General features: G+C 32.3%; 3 protein-coding genes and 1 non-coding gene across 7 annotated transcripts; all 4 read right to left on the bottom strand.

Moving 5' to 3' along the window:
* Window positions 1-588: 588 nt before the first annotated feature.
* On the bottom strand, window positions 589-5,298 carry LOC107015750 (protein MITOFERRINLIKE 1, chloroplastic). Its single transcript, XM_027916616.1, is given in 7 exon segments — window positions 589-1,044; window positions 4,054-4,452; window positions 4,454-4,667; window positions 4,670-4,717; window positions 4,720-4,854; window positions 4,857-4,976; window positions 5,199-5,298. Coding segments are annotated over 6 exon segments (975 nt in total). The 3' UTR covers window positions 589-1,044; window positions 4,054-4,094.
* Window positions 594-8,552, bottom strand: LOC114073823 (protein WHAT'S THIS FACTOR 1 homolog, chloroplastic). Of its 4 annotated transcripts, none has more exons than XM_015216148.2 (3): window positions 6,780-8,552; window positions 4,054-5,398; window positions 730-1,044 (listed from the first exon to the last, which is right to left on the bottom strand). In XM_015216148.2, exon 1 carries the CDS (start codon window positions 8,190-8,192, stop codon window positions 6,939-6,941), a length of 1,254 nt encoding a protein of 417 aa, XP_015071634.1. In that variant the 5' UTR covers window positions 8,193-8,552; the 3' UTR covers window positions 730-1,044; window positions 4,054-5,398; window positions 6,780-6,938. The 4 variants fall into 4 exon arrangements, with proteins under 4 accessions (XP_015071637.1, XP_015071634.1, XP_015071636.1 ...); XM_015216150.2 differs by having other exon boundaries at window positions 4,054-5,321; XM_015216149.2 differs by having other exon boundaries at window positions 4,054-5,317.
* Window positions 8,553-9,607: 1,055 nt separating this feature from the next.
* On the bottom strand, window positions 9,608-11,190 carry LOC107018293. Its single transcript, XR_003577935.1, has 3 exons — window positions 10,968-11,190; window positions 10,771-10,879; window positions 9,608-9,862 (listed from the first exon to the last, which is right to left on the bottom strand). It is a non-coding gene; the product is annotated as an uncharacterized LOC107018293 (transcript).
* Window positions 11,191-12,355: 1,165 nt separating this feature from the next.
* LOC114073836 (pentatricopeptide repeat-containing protein At3g61360) lies at window positions 12,356-14,760 on the bottom strand. The gene is given in 3 exon segments (XM_027916545.1): window positions 12,356-12,678; window positions 12,681-14,269; window positions 14,603-14,760. Coding segments are annotated over 2 exon segments (1,536 nt in total). The 5' UTR covers window positions 14,173-14,269; window positions 14,603-14,760; the 3' UTR covers window positions 12,356-12,634.
* Between the last annotated feature and the right edge of the window lie 5,202 nt (window positions 14,761-19,962).

Below are 19,962 nucleotides of genomic sequence, written 5' to 3'. Positions count from 1 at the left end.
ATATATATATGAAAAAATTCAAAATTAAGCTTGTTTAAATACAATTTCAGACACAACAACGTCAAAGGGCTATCAACCCACTTATTTATAATTTCAACTTATTTATTCTTCTCAAATTTAACTTAATCCATTTATTCGATACCTTTATTCAGAATGGTTAAAAAGAATACTTCTAATGTCTATGGAGTAATTTTGTTGAATAACTCTATTCCTATGGGACCTAATAACTCCACATGTCGGGGGGTGGGGGACATTTAATGTATGGAGGATTGTTTATGTTTAAATGTTGGTTATGAGCAATATAGTATAACTCAATAGTCTTATCCGCATCGGGTGTTTATATCAAATCAATATATGCATATTATGTGTTAAATTTATAATTCATTATACTATATCAAATCACGTAATAATGCATTTCACATTAACTTAGTAGAAACACCCGATGTGGATAAGTTTTTTCCGCGATAAAATGAGAAGTATAAGATTAATTATTTCCAATTAAGAGCACAACTTTAGGAGTACTATTCAGTATCCACCTTGTTGAAAAGTACAAAATTTATGTAATAAGTTTTATAAATGTACACACTATAGTATAAAGTTTACGTAATCATATTACAATAAAGCGTACAATAATAAGTTTCTACTCTAAACATCAACTAGTAATCTGAAAGAAGGTTGACAATCTAAAAATGCTTCTCTTGAAAGGTTCAAAAGTTTAACTGTTAATGCTTTTTGCTATTTATTACCTGCAACCCCCCCCCCCCTACAGTACTACACCTAGCGTTAGTACCATTAGATTGTAGTAGCTAGGACATTGTAAGATCGAGCCATGAATTTTGTCCAATCGATTAGAACTTGGTTAATCGTCTCATTGTTGCCACTGCAAAGAAACCAGTGAGCATTTTCTGCAGTTCCAATGTGATGTAAGTACGAGTCGTGGAGAGTCTGTAATGGCAACAGAGCCAAGATAAAAGAAATTATCTTGCAGTAAGAGGATTGATGAGGAGAAATCCCTAACAGGGCTTGCTGGTATTACCAATGCATCTACAAAAGAAGATAAAGGTCATGAATGAAACAACATATTATGATTAGTATAAGAATCAACCAACCAAAACATACAACAGAACTTGTTAAAATAATTACAAATCTCAGTAAAAGGCATAGCTATTAAGAAAATAACTTATTTCTTTTCTGCTAATGAAAGCACTGAACACATAATCATCACATATGCACATTGCCTTTTCTTTAGTAGAATGACTGGGAAGAATAAAAGAAATATACTAAGAGCTTTTATTGGTTTATGATGTGGCTCTTCACATTTTCCTGGTGAACAATCCATTTTGCTCTTTCATTTCAGCCAAATTAACACCAGTATGTTGTGGATATATCGAGTAAGATAATCTTTTCTCGAACTCCATAACATAGCATTTCTAATTAAAAGGTTGTATAGCGAGTGGGTAAAGGGCTCAACTGCTCAAGAAAAAAATGGTTTGGGAGTGGTTTGGTAGGTCAATCATCTGTCTGTCATGCATATATTGTGCTCTATCCTAGTTTGACCAATTCTCTTGCTTAGTACAACCATATGGTTGAATATAAAACTGCTTTGCATAATCAAATGGCACAAGATTAGATTTGACATAAAAATTGATAACATACTTATTCATATCAATTTTACGCAAAAGTAATATTCTGAATTCACTGCAATTTACTCTAGTGTTAAGCTTTTAATAGAACAAAAAATGATGTGAACTTTTAGCATTTGGGGGTGGGGTCAGAATAAACATATAATACTGAACAAACAGATTTCAAGGAAACCAGTTGTTACCATAGAAAGAGAATCCAAAAGCTAGTTAAGCAGGATCACCACAAGGAAGATCAATCAACTTTATAAAGTACAACACTTTTGTGGACTTTTTGCCAAAAGTCCACTTATTTGGCAAAAAGTACACAAAAGTGTTCCTATTTAAAATTTAAGGCTAGTTATGGAACTTAGCAAAATCTTCCCATAGTTCTTAAACTCTATGCCCAGTCAAACTACACATAAATTAGGACCGGGAGGGGTGTGTGTGTATATCTTAGAAAGTCTGCTAATACAAAAGACAAGGTGGAATACTGATTACAAATAGCCATGATCACCATTTATTGATTCTCAAGTAAGACTCTTGGTCCAATGGTTTAGTTGGGTTTTCCTTATCATAAAAAGGTTTATGGATCCTCTTGATTCAAATTCGAAGCCACTAATTTTTTACATTGAAAACTCTAAGAACATTGGTATCAGGAATTCTGAAGTCAAAATGGGAAATTTATCTTTCACAGTGCACAACTTTATTAAGGGCAAAGCATGTTTCTAAAGAGTACAGGATAGATGACTGTCAAAGTATTTTCATTTTTTTTTCTGAAGTCCATGTAGGAATTATGGACATGAATTTCAGTTGTACTATTTCTCCAGAATGAAAGCTCCTATGATGATTATTTTTTATTGAGAAGCAATATATGCCACGAGATGTTTTCAGTAGGCTTCAGCATTAAAAATAAAAAGAAAGAAGTTTATAGGCCCCATAAGCTGAATCACAGTGGTTCGTGGTATGTTGATTACCGCTGCTAAGTGTATGCAATGATCTTCTCAGACATAGTAAAGAATAAAGAGACGAGAGAATATTTCTCCAGTTAATACTATGTGAACTATAACGCTAACCTCATCCTAACATTTAGTGGTATTTAACTTATATAAAGAGTTAATCACGTCAAATCCCCCTCTCCACCTCCTCTCTAAAAAGGTGAATTCTGCCCCCTTGACAATATTTCTAGACGATCACTAGAAAAGATAAATATTCTACTGATGGGTGATATCAGATCACAGACCCCAAACGAACTTCAATGTTAAGGAACACTATGTTCTAATACAAGTTGATGATGCAATATCAAAGGGGCCAGTGATGGAACACTTCAGCAAAATGTTGTGGATGCAATATTTCACAGCTGGTTAAGCCGTCAGTGATCGGTTTTGTTAGAAACAATGAACAAAGATTTCGGTCTATGTTCCTTAACAATTGAAGAGATACTGTGTCCCATTTCCATTCATCCAAAATGTACTCTAAACTATAGAAATATGAGAAAGTGCAATCCACATTATAATCATCCCCTGAAGTCTCAGTGACCATACTGAGCTGCCAAGTTCATCTGTTAGCCAATACATGCAGGATTCCAACAAATAAACGTGCAAAGATGCACTTTCACATTATATTTTTTATTCTTGAAAGAACACTTCCACATTATTTTTTCTTTTTGAATCAGTAAAATGAATTTTTATTCAAGAGATAGCATTAAGATGAAATTGTAGTATGCACAAGCAGAAAGTGATGCACTTCCAATCATACTAAACGCAATGTCTGGTATTCCCTAAGGTAACTTGTTATAGGCCAGATGTCCATCAGAGAATATATTGCGGCCTCTCCTTCCAAATTGTCCTCTAAAGGTCAGGTGCAAAACAACATAACTGGCTAGCAGAAAAATTTCCTTATTTCTTCTGAAGAAGTATGTGGCACAAGCATTCTGTCAACTAGCAAGACGACCAATAGCATTCTTAACCATCTTCTTATTGTGTTACCCTACTGCTATCATTTCCATCTTTTGTGGTTCATTTTCATTATACTTAAAGCTATCAATGAGAAGCTCCCAAATAAGGCATTCTCTTGCGCTACTTCATCACGCATACATTAATTATCCAACAGTAGATTGATGTTCTCACATTTTCAATCAAGTAAGCAGATACTAGACTATTACTCAAGTGTCGAACATAATTAGAAGACAAGCACTTAATTAGTTTTGATTAGTTGATTTCTGAAAATAAATGGACTATGTAAGATCTTCACTCAATTGTTTGTCTTATGTAAGAGAGAGAAAAAAAACAGACAAGTAGATATATATATCCGTCTAATATTAGCAAACTGAATCCAGAGACATTCTTGTAAGCCAATTTGTAAGGTTTCCAACTTGTAAAGACACTAACTACAGAGATATGATTAGAAAATAATAAGAAAGAAGAGCACTTACCAAAAGTTTAATAACTGAATTTAAGAACCACACCCCTACACTCAAATCGACATGGGATGCATATGCTCTTCTGCGGGAACCAAAGACTCTAACTCCTTATGCTTCAGATACTGATCCAGAATTGTACACCTAGCTGTTTCAAATGCAAAGTACCTCAGAGCTGAAAAACAAGCACTATGAAATACTCTAGGGCCCATTCCCATTGAAAAACCAGTTCACCTTTCTCCTTTCAATATCTGTCTAACAGTAGCCAAGACGCCAGTAACCATAGCGACATCAACCTTATTGGCAGGTTCAGAATCAAATTGAATCATCGACCTAGTCTTCACCACAACTAAAAGCATTGTTAGTGAAGCTGATACCAGTGCCCCACAACAAACACTCTGAAATGGCTCCAAACGCTCCCTTGAGTTAATCAAACAATGAATAACTCAAGGCCCCAGCAGAGAAATTCCTCAACAATGTAGCACTATATCCAGCATACAATCCCAAGATTCCATCTTTTTCCAAGATTCTCATCAATACCTGCCAAGACCTCCCTTTAGCCCCAGACTGAATCCTATGGGTAATCAATTCCTTCAGCGCCATTATAGCCGATGACCCTATCCTCCCTTTGCCCCAGCTTTGGGTGGAGTAAGCACAGAAGAGTATACTGGAAATTTGGACAATTCCCAAAATACACAGCTGAGGAAGAAGTGGACCCAACAATTACAGCAGAAACACCATTGTGATATCCAAGACACCCTTTGCTTTGAAAAGTTTTGACAATGACATCAATTGTTCCACTGTAAATCTCAGACACCCCTTAGTTTGCGGCTTAGTTTTGATAGTGTCAAGTGGGTGGAGACACCCATATGTGAATGCACCAGTGATGCCACATAAGTGCTCTTTCAACCGCAGAGAATTCTTAAACAACACATGAACTTATTGGGAGTCCCTACTGGTAGGTTTTAGAAAATTTGAAGTGGGGGTCTTGATTTGTGTTTAAATTTGAAACAGGAGTTGAGGAAAACTTGAATTTGGGACTGAAACGATGGTTTCTTGACAAATATCAAAACAATTTGGCACTGTGAAATTAGTTTATTTCCCCCTTTCACAACCAATAGAGAGTGCAAAGTAAGACAGCAGGAGTAGCAGATGCAAACAGGTCCTAGAAAGCAGAGGAAAAACAGATATGGCGCACACAAGAATAATTTCATCGTCCTTCAGATATCTTGGAGTCAACCCCCCTCCAAATGGGAGCATAGTATGTAGTCTTCCCTCTCTTCCTTCAACAGAGTATAGAAACAATCAATGTATTTCCACAGTAAAGCACGAGAGCTTCAGCCTAACATTTGTTTTATTTCTACATTAACAAAGTGGAAGTAAACAAACATTACAAGAGGAATCAGGTCGTCAGAAATATTGAACATAAAATAGGGATCAAACTCCTTCAAGTTGATGTTCACACCCATCAGTAGAGGAAGAAAAGTGAATCCCATTAGTGCCACAATTCCAAAACTAAAATAGATGGTCACTAATTGGCCAGATATACAGAACCAAACCAGGCTCCTATACTACAAAGGCGTTGAAAGAAGGCCTTAATATTGTGGGTTTCGTTTCAGGTTTTTATCGTCTCGCTTCTTCAAAGTAAAGGAAAGAAAGGAAACAGAAAACATATTACTCCATTAGTCCCTTTTCACTACAGTAATTGGTTATCTATATCAAATATGCATAGAAATGTTTGTTAATTTACCCACTAAAGGAAAATTCTGTCTTCACGATATAAAAGCTATAATTAGTGAATGAAGCCACAGTCAAACTCTTGGTCTTTGAACAATCTGATCATAACTGCATATATGACCTAGTTAAAATTGTCTGAGGAAGTTAAATAGGACAAATTCAGACAATATATGCTTATTTGGAATCAATATCATAAAAAGCAAGACCAAAGAACAGATTTCAAATAGCAAGGAAATTTGATGATAGCACAAGAAAACTACCAATGCCCTTGAATCTTCCCTCTGTCCTACTCCGAAAATCTTCTTTATGATACAGGGGCTAGAATATTTCAAGAAGAATCTTTTGATTAGATCTAAGGGCTCATCCCAACTTCAAGTACTGAAACAATATTAAAATAACAAAATTCAAGCCTACACTTTTCTTTGAAAAAAACTCTTTGAGCAAGACATTAAGAATTATATTTACACCTTTAACTGAACTGAGAGAAGTGATGAAATTTGAACATCTCCCACCCACTACCTAACAGAAAATACTTCAGCCCATAGAACACATTTTCGTCGTGATCATTACACATTTTCTATTTGATCACTAAAGTAGAACTTCTAGATAATGTCTATCATATCTCCCAGCTTTTGGAATAACAAATCGGAAAGCCCTCAACTTTTACATCTCAAGGTGCTCAAGAATGCTTTAGTAGTGGAATCCTACATGAAGAATCCACAGTGAACGCATGGCTATACATTTAATGTATATATTTCAAATTTCATCCAAGTTTTAACTTAGAAGAAAAGAAAAAGGTATGTTACATTAAGAATACCACAAATAGTATATAGTACAAAAATGGTGCAAAATGAACTATGTAAGTGGCACAAAATATTTCTTTAGATAAAGAAAACAGTTTGTAAGTCTCAGGACCTCTCAACAACAAAAAGACAGTTAACAAAATAAATTGAGCAGATTAGGTGCAGACATATATCATCATTCAGAAGTAGCCAATCTTTTACCTGAAAAGAAATATGTAAGGAGAGAAAGGAAGGAGCTGATCCTAGCAGATTCTTTTAGCTCATCTTATAAGCTTTTCTTGGTGGGGCAACAGGGAGAGGCACAAGGGGATCAGAGAAATAAAGTGATGTTAATATGGATATGTTTACATCTTCCGTTCCTTATGGAGTATTGTCATCAAACAGAACTTTGTAAAACCGCTTTCTCTCTTCCGGATCAAATATGCCACCTAGATCTCCTCCCTCTTGTTCTAATGTTTCGTCGCTTTGGTTCCTCCTTTTCTCTGGCTTTGGCATTATCATGCCTCTGTTCCTCTTCTTCTCCAAATTTAATAGATAATGTCTGCGATTATATTCATGGAGTCCCTCCTGCATCAATTCACCAAACTTCTCCTTGACAACAAGAAGAGGATCCTTTTCGATCAGTTCAGACCCATTATATGCTTCCCTCAGGAGAACTGTATAGATCTGGTATCTGTTAGAAACATAGAATATTCCAGGATGTTTGAGCAGAAGAACATTTAATTTCTCTGGTAGACATAATTCTCTTCTAAAATGGCCCAATTTGAAAATTGATGCTTTCTTCCACAAGGTCAATGACAACAATTCATGCACCAACCCCACTGTTCTCTTGTCCATTTCCTTTGAACCCTCCACTAAACCATCAAATCCTGAATAAGGTGAAATATATGGAGTAGAATTAAAATCTTCAAACCTTTCCAATGATTTGACCCAAGTTGGAGGCAACGAGCACGGAAAGCATGGCTCTCGACCATCCTTTTTAGCCATTGTTTCGATTGCAGAAATAGCTAAATCAGGATTCCAGGCTGTGAGTTCTATCTCCATCGAACTCCGTCTCCCAGTGTGGTTAACAACTCTAAATATTTGAGGGTACTTAGGTACAATTCTGAGCAAATAATCATCAGGAAATCCAAAATTTCTCCTTAGTTCATTAAGTTTCATAACATTTAACCTTTGATCACGGGTCATCATCAACAACTTAGCTAATCGGTCTGCGTATAACGGTTCTTGCATATCCTTTACAGACTCTTCCTCTTGAGCCAAAAACATCATTCTCTTAGTCATCCCACAATAATACTCGTCATTCTCAAGGTAGACTTCAAAGCAACAAGGGTATTTTTTAAGCCAATTCAAAGCTTTGCCTTGAAGATCAAGAGTCTTAAACTTCTTCTGCAGATACTTTACTGATGCAACCTGGTCAGGACATCTCATAATAATGTTCTTAATCTGATTATTAACTACCCATCTACGATTTCTATGTAATACAGCTTCAAGATCTGGATCTTTCTTCATTGACCAGAGAGAAAACCTTCGGACAAGATGAAAATTAAACATTGCATCACATAAACTCAAGTACCCATTTCTTGGGGTTTTCACATAAATCCAAGTTGCCATTTACTAATCACCACTTCCACAGTACGAGCTATTCGTTCAGACAAACAAAGTTCAAATTTTGAACCCAGATACTCGAATGGAGATGGGGTTAGCGGTACAAAGTTCAAATTTTGAATGCCCTAGAATGCTATAACTGTGATTTCTCTTCGTTCTCAAAAACAACAACAACAACATAGAGTTTGCTACAGAGAATTATGAAATCAATTCAGATTCATTTGAAGGCGCAATTTGATAATATTGGAAACCCAATTGCTTAAATTTGCAGAAAAGATGAAATCTTGCTTACTACCAAAACAACGAGAGAACCAATAATCGGAGAGGCGAAGGAATCTTGGGTTTTCTGCTGTGTGTTATATTGAAGAAATATATTTCAAACTTTTTAATAAAATATTATTTTTACCCATAAATTTTAAAAGTTGTCAAAATTAATCATATGTTTGTACTATATAGCAAGATAGAAACGTTGATGTAACAACATTTATGACTTCCGCAACAAGTCAATTGGGTCATCTTTGTAACAAATAACAAATAGTATCTATGACACTGGAGCAATGTGATAGTTCAGAGTGAGTGCAACAAGTATCAATCCATATTGCATAAAGTAGACGAATCACACGACTTTATTACCCTGAATTGATTATTCGTTATTTTCATCAACAACCCTCTCATCGCTTTCATATTCGCTGAATATTTCATCACTATTTTGGTGTTTACGTAAAAAAAAATTGTATAGTACATCGTAAACAACTACTATAGAGGATTTTTTCTGTAAAAGATAAAAATTTGATATAGAATGTGAATTTTTTAAAGCTCTCAAATAATGAGATTTGACCTAATATTAGTTTTTTCTAGTATTTAAGTATTTGGGTTATTTGCCAAAAATATTTGCCGAATAATGACAATTGGTGTAAATAGACACTATTGGCCAAATCTTTTTCCAAATTTTAATTGAAAAAATCTATGGCCAAACGGGTAGCACTATGTTTGGATTATTGTTATTTATTATTTCATAAGGTATCGTATCGTATTGAACTAATATTTTAATAAATATAATGTTTGAATAAATTATTTCATTCACCATGATTACGTAATGTCACATATTCATAATTTGAGTGATAAATCAACAAAAAAAGTAAAGGGCAGAACTATTATGAAAAATACTAAAGTAACAAAACGATTATACCAAATTGATCGTTACATAAAATGAATGTTTTATTCTTGCCTAATGATAAATATGCAAATGGATGTTTTATTCTTACCTAGTAATAAATTTAAACATATGACAATATAATACAAATGGGTTACAACCATCCAAACAAAACGTTGGTTGTATAGTTTTCAAGATATAGTCAGTTTTTTTTTAAAAGAAAATTATTTAATATTTGGTCAGTTTGTAGCAAGTAAATTACGCAATATATCTAAAGGAGTATCTAATTAGCCCGTAGAATATATGCAAATGAATGTTTTATTCTTACACTTGTTACATTGTCATATGAGGACATTACATTTTCCTCAAAAGACAAGTTCTGTACTAACTAGGCTCATGCATTGTTTCTATAATAAGAGCATTGTGTTCTAGTGACAAGGTCGATAATAAATCTCTTAGTATAGAGTTCAACTCATCTGACAACAGAACAGTGGAGCTGTCATTGGTAAGCCTGTACCTCAACCTGCAAAATGAGAAGCCAATATGTAAACACTACTAGTTCAAGGTATTATAACTCTGTTTGACAAAGAAAATGGCAATAATAACTATTAAATTTACACAGAAACAGAAAATCAACATATTGATAGTTCAATGCAGTTCAACATTAGAAGAATTCTACTTACTGATGGAACTAATACGGGTAATAACATGTCCCCTCATACAGTCATTAGTTATCTTGGTTCATGGGAAAAAAATATACTCCATACTGATTAAGACATTAAGATCAAGTGCCATAACAAACTAATGTTATCCCATGGATAGACAGATTCAGATTGAAGGAGGCGTTTTGAGTCATTTAGTTCACATGCACAGATTAAAAATTGTAAGAAATAGATGTCTACGGGAAAATCATCCAGTTGATACCACCCGAGCAGTTGGATCTTATCGCTATTTTTTGGCATTTCCATCTCTCTAATCAAATGTGTTTTATTTGGTTTCCAGATTTGGAAATCTTTTTAAATCTACACATGACAAGCATATCACCCCCCTCTCCCACCGTGCCACGTCTAGAACCTCTCCCCCCACCCAAAAGAAAAAGTTGGCATTCTTTCTCACCATGCCAAGGTTGCTGTTCTCCCTTTCCTTACAAAACGCTTCCCTCCTTCCCACCACAAGCATTCTCTTTGCGCTCCTTCCATTAACCCCACAGCACCAAGTTCAGTATTTTTCCTTAACTCCCCACTCCACCCCATATGTCTTTATCTTCTCCATACTCAAAGATGTAACCACTAGACATCTTTCTTCCTCCCTCCCACCTATCTAACCTTACACCAGAACCCCTATCCACGTACTTTATAACTCCAAACAGCCCTTCAAGAACTACTGATTGCAACACAAATCATGAGGGCATAACAGAGACTGGGAAAGTACCTCTCAGTATTTAGATCCTTCCGCGTTACTCCTGATGGGATCTAAGTCATAGTTTTAGACAGCACTGCCAAATATACTATCTAACAATTATATTCATTGCATGTGGCACCTGCAATGGCAAAGTGTCCCATATGAAGGTAAGCTATCAAAGTAACTTCTACAAAAGACGAGTTTAAGGACTTAACCGAATAACAAACCTGCAATAAGTGTGATTACATAACCTCTTTTATAGGAAAAACTTCTATCAAAGAAAATAATCTCTCGGGATGGTACCTGCTGACCAGCCTTGTGTATATATCCGCGAGACCTAAGAGCATCAATATGTTGCATCTCAAAGAACTGGCAAGAGATAAACTCAATTTGCCTTTATTAGCTTTTGTTGAGGAGAAATAAGACTATACGTATTATATCCAAAAGAAAGCCGACCTTGTTAACTAAATTAACCATTCCATTACTGTGCATTATAGATTATGCTCTCTGAAGCAACCTATCAAATTATAATAAACAATCAGACACAAAAAAATAAACACACAAGTCGTTTCTAATGAATCTATGAAGAATAGATTACTTACCATTGAAAGTGCCAACTAAATCACAAATTGTGAGCAGATGCCCCCTGTGGCTCCATGGAAGTTTCATAATCATAAATGTTAGCGCAACGGCATATGACATCTGAATAGAGGACATTTTGTTAAAGTAGTGACCACATTGAACTGATTATGAAGAGTAACATACCTGACAACCGATAATACAATGCAAAAGTTGGTCTAAGGTTGGTAACTGTTCAAGCAACTAAATAACCTTACTGCCAGATATCAAGCAAATAGAGCAGAGGAATTTTACTCTCCTTTGTCAAATAGATCAGTTGCATTTAATGTTTCTGAAAACCCTCCCCATAAGCAAATTTGAGCCCGAAACACCAATAGCACCTAAGTTTGAATAACCAAAAGAACATATAAATGGTAGTAATACATGAGCAAGACAAAGCCATGACATTTCAGTGGAATTCACACAAGCAATAGATTACTGTAAGGAGAAATGGTCTAACCCATACTTGTAAACTCACTGCAAGGAAATCCAAATTGAGATAAAATTAAATATCAGGATTCAGGTAACACTTAGGTAGAAATTGGCCAGGAGAACCTTGACATCTTAACCTTAACAAATAGTAATGTAACATCTACATGTACTCATCTAGACATACACAACTGTAGAGGCTACTGTGAAAAATGAAGTCTACTGCCACAGATAATTCTCAGCATATAGCAGGAAATATGTTCCCATAGTGGTCTTATACTAACAACAATACAATGACAATTAGGAAAACCAAAAGCAGAAAACCCATAAGCATGGTAAACTTGCACAACCTAAACTCAATGAATGAAGATTGTCGAAGAGCCTTAAATACCAAAAAAAATTCATGATGCATGAATCTTTCCATTTTATACAAGTGTTCAAACATTTCAGAGAGAAAAGAAAATGGAGCATACACCACATGAGTAGAGATAAAAGATTTAGATATAAATCACGTGCTAGAGGCCAAATGCTCATCGTGCTTAAAACTGATCTTTTAGCATTCCTGTAAAATAACAACAGTAGAATTAATCCAATAAATCTTAAACAACACAATAGAAACACAGTCTCTCTTTGCAGAAAAAAATCCGATAGACAGTTTCAGTGGTCATGAAACAGCTATACGTAACGACAACAAAAAATTGAACCCAAACAAATGGAAAGACCATACCAATATCATTGTTACGCAAATTCCAACTAAAACAGAGCAGTCATTAACCAAATGAATATTTAACTCACAGAAATATCTCAGCTATGTGTAGAATCAAGTAAATCAAGCAAGTAACTTTATTCACCTTACTTGCAGCTCTGTACCTAGGCTGTGCCAATAGTTTGTCCATTAGGAGGCAATATCATTTCTAATCTCTTTGTCATTTGGTAGAGCTTCTGTAACTTTTCCTCCTCTCCCAGCTGTAAGAAAAACCTCTTCAACATCTGAAACACTAGCTCGCTCATGTGCCTACCCCTCTTTAACATTTGCTCAGAGCACTCAAATGCTTCTTCAACTCTCCCACGAGAGCACAATCCTGTGACCAGAATTTCTAAAGAATGGCAGTGTGGACAGTGCCCTTTATTCATCAGGTAATTCCATAAGCTCAAACCCAGATCAACTCTCTGGTTTTCACAAAAGAATTTCATCAGCATCACAACAGTACGTGCCTTGGGCAAGAAATTTTTGTCAACCATCCTTTCGTAAAGATCAATGACACCACCAACATCATTTGATCTTATCAATCCCCACAACATAGTGTGGTAAGTTACATTGTCGAACTCAATATTTTTCTCTTCCATCTCATCCATTAAGACTGCTGCAGATTTGACATCCCTGGATTTGGTAAGAGAACTCAAAAGGGCATTATAGGCTCCAGTGTCTGGTTGAAAATTTCTCTTGAATAGTTCATTGAAGAGTTCCTTAGCTTTACTTATATTACGAGCAATCCCTGCTCCATGAATCAAAGTTGTTATTGTTTCTACTGTAGGCAAGCAATTTACCCTATCCATTTCTTCAAACAGCTTCAAAGCATCACCAAAGCGACCTTTCTTGCAGTATGCATCAATTCTTATACTGTATGTTACAGAATTAAGCTTAAAACCTCTTTTAACCATCTCATGGTAAAATAACTCTACGGCAGTAATATCCCCTGATTCCTTGAACCCCAAAAGCAAGATATTCATTGTCTTGGTATCAGGTGGGAACCTAGAATGGAGTTTGTTGAATACTGAACGAGCTTCTTTCATCTGCCTTTGTGAGCAAAATGCTCGAAGAAGAATATTGAACTCTTCGGTGCCAAATTTCTTCCCAGGGAATAAATGCTGCTCCATCTTCTCAAATGCTTCAAGGGTATCTTCATAGGACTGGTATTTTGCTATTCTTGATAGCATGATGCTCAATGACTTAAGGGTGAGCAACGACGGTTGTAGCTGTTGAATTTTCTTCATTAGTTCCCAACCCTTATCAAAGTATCGCATTCTTGCTAGTACGTGAAGTGTCTTCTCAAATGCATCAGAGGTTGGACTATACTCAGGATGGTTGAGGCAGAACTCAAAAAACTCATATGCTTTAAGACCATTTGCATGTGCCGCAAATAGGCGACCAATGACATTTTCAACAAACATGGTAGACAGGATACTCGAAGAGACATGACGTTTAAGCGTTGGTTGCAGAGGCTGAACAGGAAAAGGGTGGTCATTGATGATTCTAGCAATTGTTTCAACTTCATCTTTTGTTTCTGAAACAGAATGAACCAAACTGCTTGACAAAAAGCGCTGTCCAACAACTCGCAAAACTTGGCCAAATTTATCTATTTTAGTAGATATCACAACCACCATTTTAAGCAAAAATTCAAAGTTTTGCACTTCAATCAATACAAACACGCTAACAACCACTCCTTATCCTATCTGAGTGAGCTGACAATTGTTTAGCAATCTACAGAGATTTTAGCAATATATTAGAGAAAGGCAGCATCTAAAAGTTCATCAACTCAAACAAATTAAAAGGTATCCTCTTACAACACAAAAATAATACTCTAGCCTTCAGTAAATCTTAACAATTTCTATAAAACTAATCATAGTGATAACAATACTCACTTATACCACCAAATCAAACCAGCAACTAAATGAAATTAAAAGAACTCTTATTTTTGGTAACTATCAGCAACACACCCAACAGTTCCACTAATCAGTATGCAAAATGAAAAAGTGAAAGCAAAAACGAAGGTTTATGAATATCAAATGCTTAGGTTAGGGTTCTGTAACTCACAAAAGTGAAAGACTTGCTCTAGATAAGGAAGGCCGACGGGCGACCGGCGACCGGCGACAAGGACTGCAAATTCTGGAGCGGGGGTGCTTTGGAGGAAAGGCGAAAGCTAATCTCTGCTTAAGAAAAATTGCTAACCCGTTTGATTGTTTGAGAGTTTAAAATATGCTGTGAAGTGTTAGGTTCATTATTTCCAATCTTTATATTTGAAATTAAATTTTTATAAAAATCTCTTTTTTAATTATAGTCTTAAAATTATTATGTAATTGGATAAAGGTAGATAATTATTCAAAAATATTTTTTTTATGACATTCTAACTGGTTATGAGAAAAAAAATTTTATTATTCTATTCTCAGTTTTCTACTTGAATTATTTGAGGATAAATAGTTTTCATCTTAATACATTGATCAATAATAAAATATCATTTTAAATTTAAAAAAGATAAACAACTATTTTTAAAATTAGAAAGAAAGTCAACAATTGTAAAATTGGATAAATCATGTACATTTACACATAAAAATTGCAAGTTATAATTTTAATTTGTATGTAATTTTTTTAAATTGTTCAAAATACGAATAATTAGTGATATATTTGTCTTTTAATTAGTAAATATTACATAACTCACATTTCAAATTTGTATTGATTTAAATTAGATATATTTAGTTACAACTAAATCTCTCTAAATAATTTGTAAACTAATTTATTCAAATAATATTATTAGTACAAATATAAAACATAAAATCAAGAAATAAAAATAAAATCAAAAAGATTTGAAGAATATTTTTATCTTTATATGCTTATTCCATGGTATTATATCTTATGTACTACTAATACCTCCAAATGTAAGATATTAGTAATGCATCCTATATCCTATAATACCATATAGGATGTATAAACTAATCCATGTATTATTTATACATTGGCTCACATTCCTACCAAACATAGCATTAAATTATACCATATATAATGCATGAATTATTTTTTTTAATGCAGCTTACCAAACAACCCCTAAAGGTCTCCCTTTAAATCATAGTAACATAATCAGGCCTTTAACCAAATTTAGTCTGCCTATTAGTAGGTTCGAAAAATAATCAATTTAGTTATTGGTTATCAATTTATAACCATATTATTTTAAATAATTATTATGGATTTTTTATTATTTGATTAGCATTCATGAATAATATAACTTAATCAATTAAAATATTTTTTAAAAAAAAATTGATCTAATTAGATGAATCAAGTTCTAATATGATAAATTTTGGTTGAGAAAAGTATTGAAAAAGTCCTTAAATTTGACACAAATTATTAGTTTCGTCTTCGAACTGTTGACAGTCTTAAATTCACCCATCGACTTGACCAACTGAACTGAGATATACCTCCGACCTACTACATGATATAGGAAGTGGTATCAAACTCTTGTAGGTGCATGAGACTCTTGATAAAAAAACTTGAATGAATTGTTAAAAACACCCCTAAACTAGGCGAGAAATTAATAGTGTATTTCACACATGTTATAAAATCGAAGTGTATTTAAATTTAGTTAGTCAAGTTAAATTGTGTTTTTAAGGCTATCAATAATTCATTAATAAAACTAATTTAAGAGTATTTTCAAACGGAAACTAAGTCAATACCTCATAAAAGCAAAATAATTACAAACATATATACCCCTTTACATTCATACCCATTAAATAAGGGAAAATTATATGGAATGACAAACATTTCTAAGTAATTATATAATAGGGGTATAGTTTAATTTATTTACTTTCTATAATTATATTTTTTTTGCTATAATTAATGGGGTCCACCACCTATTATATAACCAATAGTATAAAAATCTTTTTTTTTTTTTTATATAATTTTACACAAAACAATATTATCTCTCCTATTCATATTCCACCTTTTTCTCCTACAATTAATACTTCTATCCGATTTGAATTTCAAATTGTCCAAAATTCAATTACTCCCTCCCGAAGTTGAATTCAATTTTCGTAGGTACTCCTAAATTTTAGTCGTTTTCCTTTTTTTTTTTCTTATTCAACAATTGTATATGTATTGTGTTTCTTATGTTTTTTCATATTTTTTTGATGAAATAATCGATTGTTTATTCTTATTAGAACTCAAATTAGTCATAGAATGAATGAATCATCTTCATCTATGAGGATTATCAGAGGTATTCCATTGCATGTCAATTTTGTTGACAATTTACCATCGTTTTCAATGGGTTTTACTCACGATTTTGGGGTTGATGTAGGGTCTATGGTAAAATCAAAACAAGTTCAACATGAACAAACAATGGAAGAATTGAGATCAAAGAAAAAATATGACCCTACGGCAGTTCAAGAAGTTATTAACAATGCTAAAGCTAGAGGCATTAAAATTGTACAAGGAGGAAGAAAGAGGAAGGCAGTAAACAAAATGCATGTGAAGTTGACGGATCTGAAGAACATCATAATTATGAGGTAGTGGCTTAAAACACAAATTTAGATACAATTTTTTTGTTAATTAGATGTCAATATACAAAAAATTATTATTTAAGTAAATTTTGTATTCATGTAATTGTATATAGTATATTGCATGTTTAGTACACACATGTTTTAGTTATACATTTGTATATGTGTTTGTGGATTTGATTACTTTATACATACTTTAAGTTATGTATAATGAATAATATACTAAGTCTTAATAGTGGTAGTAGCAGATTGTATATTAAAGGCTCATTATTATTTTTATTTTTGTATACATATATACTAAGTTTTAATAGTGGTAGTAGCGGATTATATATTAAAGGCTCATTATTATTTTTATTTTTGTATACATATATACTAAGTTTTAATAGTGGTAGTAGCGGATTATATATTAAAGGCTCATTATTATTTTTATTTTTGTATACATATATACTAAGTTTTAATAGTGGTAGTAGCGGATTATATATTAAAGGCTCATTATTATTTTTATTTTTGTATACATATATACTAAGTTTTAATAGTGGTAGTAGCGGATTATATATTAAAGGCTCATTATTATTTTTATTTTTGTATACATATATACTAAGTTTTAATAGTGGTAGTAGCGGATTATATATTAAAGGCTCATTATTATTTTTATTTTTGTATACATATATACTAAGTTTTAATAGTGGTAGTAGCGGATTATATATTAAAGGCTCATTATTATTTTTATTTTTGTATACATATATACTAAGTTTTAATAGTGGTAGTAGCGGATTATATATTAAAGGCTCATTATTATTTTTATTTTTGTATACATATATACTAAGTTTTAATAGTGGTAGTAGCGGATTATATATTAAAGGCTCATTATTATTTTTATTTTTGTATACATATATACTAAGTTTTAATAGTGGTAGTAGCGGATTATATATTAAAGGCTCATTATTATTTTTATTTTTGTATACATATATACTAAGTTTTAATAGTGGTAGTAGCGGATTATATATTAAAGGCTCATTATTATTTTTATTTTTGTATACATATATACTAAGTTTTAATAGTGGTAGTAGCGGATTATATATTAAAGGCTCATTATTATTTTTATTTTTGTATACATATATACTAAGTTTTAATAGTGGTAGTAGCGGATTATATATTAAAGGCTCATTATTATTTTTATTTTTGTATACATATATACTAAGTTTTAATAGTGGTAGTAGCGGATTATATATTAAAGGCTCATTATTATTTTTATTTTTGTATACATATATACTAAGTTTTAATAGTGGTAGTAGCGGATTATATATTAAAGGCTCATTATTATTTTTATTTTTGTATACATATATACTAAGTTTTAATAGTGGTAGTAGCGGATTATATATTAAAGGCTCATTATTATTTTTATTTTTGTATACATATATACTAAGTTTTAATAGTGGTAGTAGCGGATTATATATTAAAGGCTCATTATTATTTTTATTTTTGTATACATATATACTAAGTTTTAATAGTGGTAGTAGCGGATTATATATTAAAGGCTCATTATTATTTTTATTTTTGTATACATATATACTAAGTTTTAATAGTGGTAGTAGCGGATTATATATTAAAGGCTCATTATTATTTTTATTTTTGTATACATATATACTAAGTTTTAATAGTGGTAGTAGCGGATTATATATTAAAGGCTCATTATTATTTTTATTTTTGTATACATATATACTAAGTTTTAATAGTGGTAGTAGCGGATTATATATTAAAGGCTCATTATTATTTTTATTTTTGTATACATATATACTAAGTTTTAATAGTGGTAGTAGCGGATTATATATTAAAGGCTCATTATTATTTTTATTTTTGTATACATATATACTAAGTTTTAATAGTGGTAGTAGCGGATTATATATTAAAGGCTCATTATTATTTTTATTTTTGTATACATATATACTAAGTTTTAATAGTGGTAGTAGCGGATTATATATTAAAGGCTCATTATTATTTTTATTTTTGTATACATATATACTAAGTTTTAATAGTGGTAGTAGCGGATTATATATTAAAGGCTCATTATTATTTTTATTTTTGTATACATATATACTAAGTTTTAATAGTGGTAGTAGCGGATTATATATTAAAGGCTCATTATTATTTTTATTTTTGTATACATATATACTAAGTTTTAATAGTGGTAGTAGCGGATTATATATTAAAGGCTCATTATTATTTTTATTTTTGTATACATATATACTAAGTTTTAATAGTGGTAGTAGCGGATTATATATTAAAGGCTCATTATTATTTTTATTTTTGTATACATATATACTAAGTTTTAATAGTGGTAGTAGCGGATTATATATTAAAGGCTCATTATTATTTTTATTTTTGTATACATATATACTAAGTTTTAATAGTGGTAGTAGCGGATTATATATTAAAGGCTCATTATTATTTTTATTTTTGTATACATATATACACAAAGTAATTGAATTTAGTTATACAGATGGGAAAATTTCATATATGATTGTAATTTGTATATTTTAGTAGTTATATACAAATTATTGAAGTTAGTATATATTAACTTTATATATTATTAGAGTATATACAAAGTCATTTAGACAGTTGTATGTATTGCCATGTTTAACTACTATATTCATGTACACATATTAACCAGAATGCATAATCAAAATAGCCAATGAAGCCATTATCTGTACAATTATAAAAAAAAAAATATTTCAAATCATCCAAAGAGATCATATATACAATTAATACAACACTATTATACAATCAAATTACTGAATTGATTTTACACTGATATTCTTTTTAATATACAAATACTACATCAAAAAAGTATATAATTGTATCAAAAGCAGAACACTTACTTTATGGCTTTATACAATTATCACCAGCGATTAA

This window comes from Solanum pennellii, chromosome 4, assembly GCF_001406875.1.
Source record: "Solanum pennellii chromosome 4, SPENNV200".
NCBI lineage: Eukaryota > Viridiplantae > Streptophyta > Magnoliopsida > Solanales > Solanaceae > Solanum > Solanum pennellii.
This window is presented reverse-complemented; position numbering and strand designations above follow the sequence as displayed.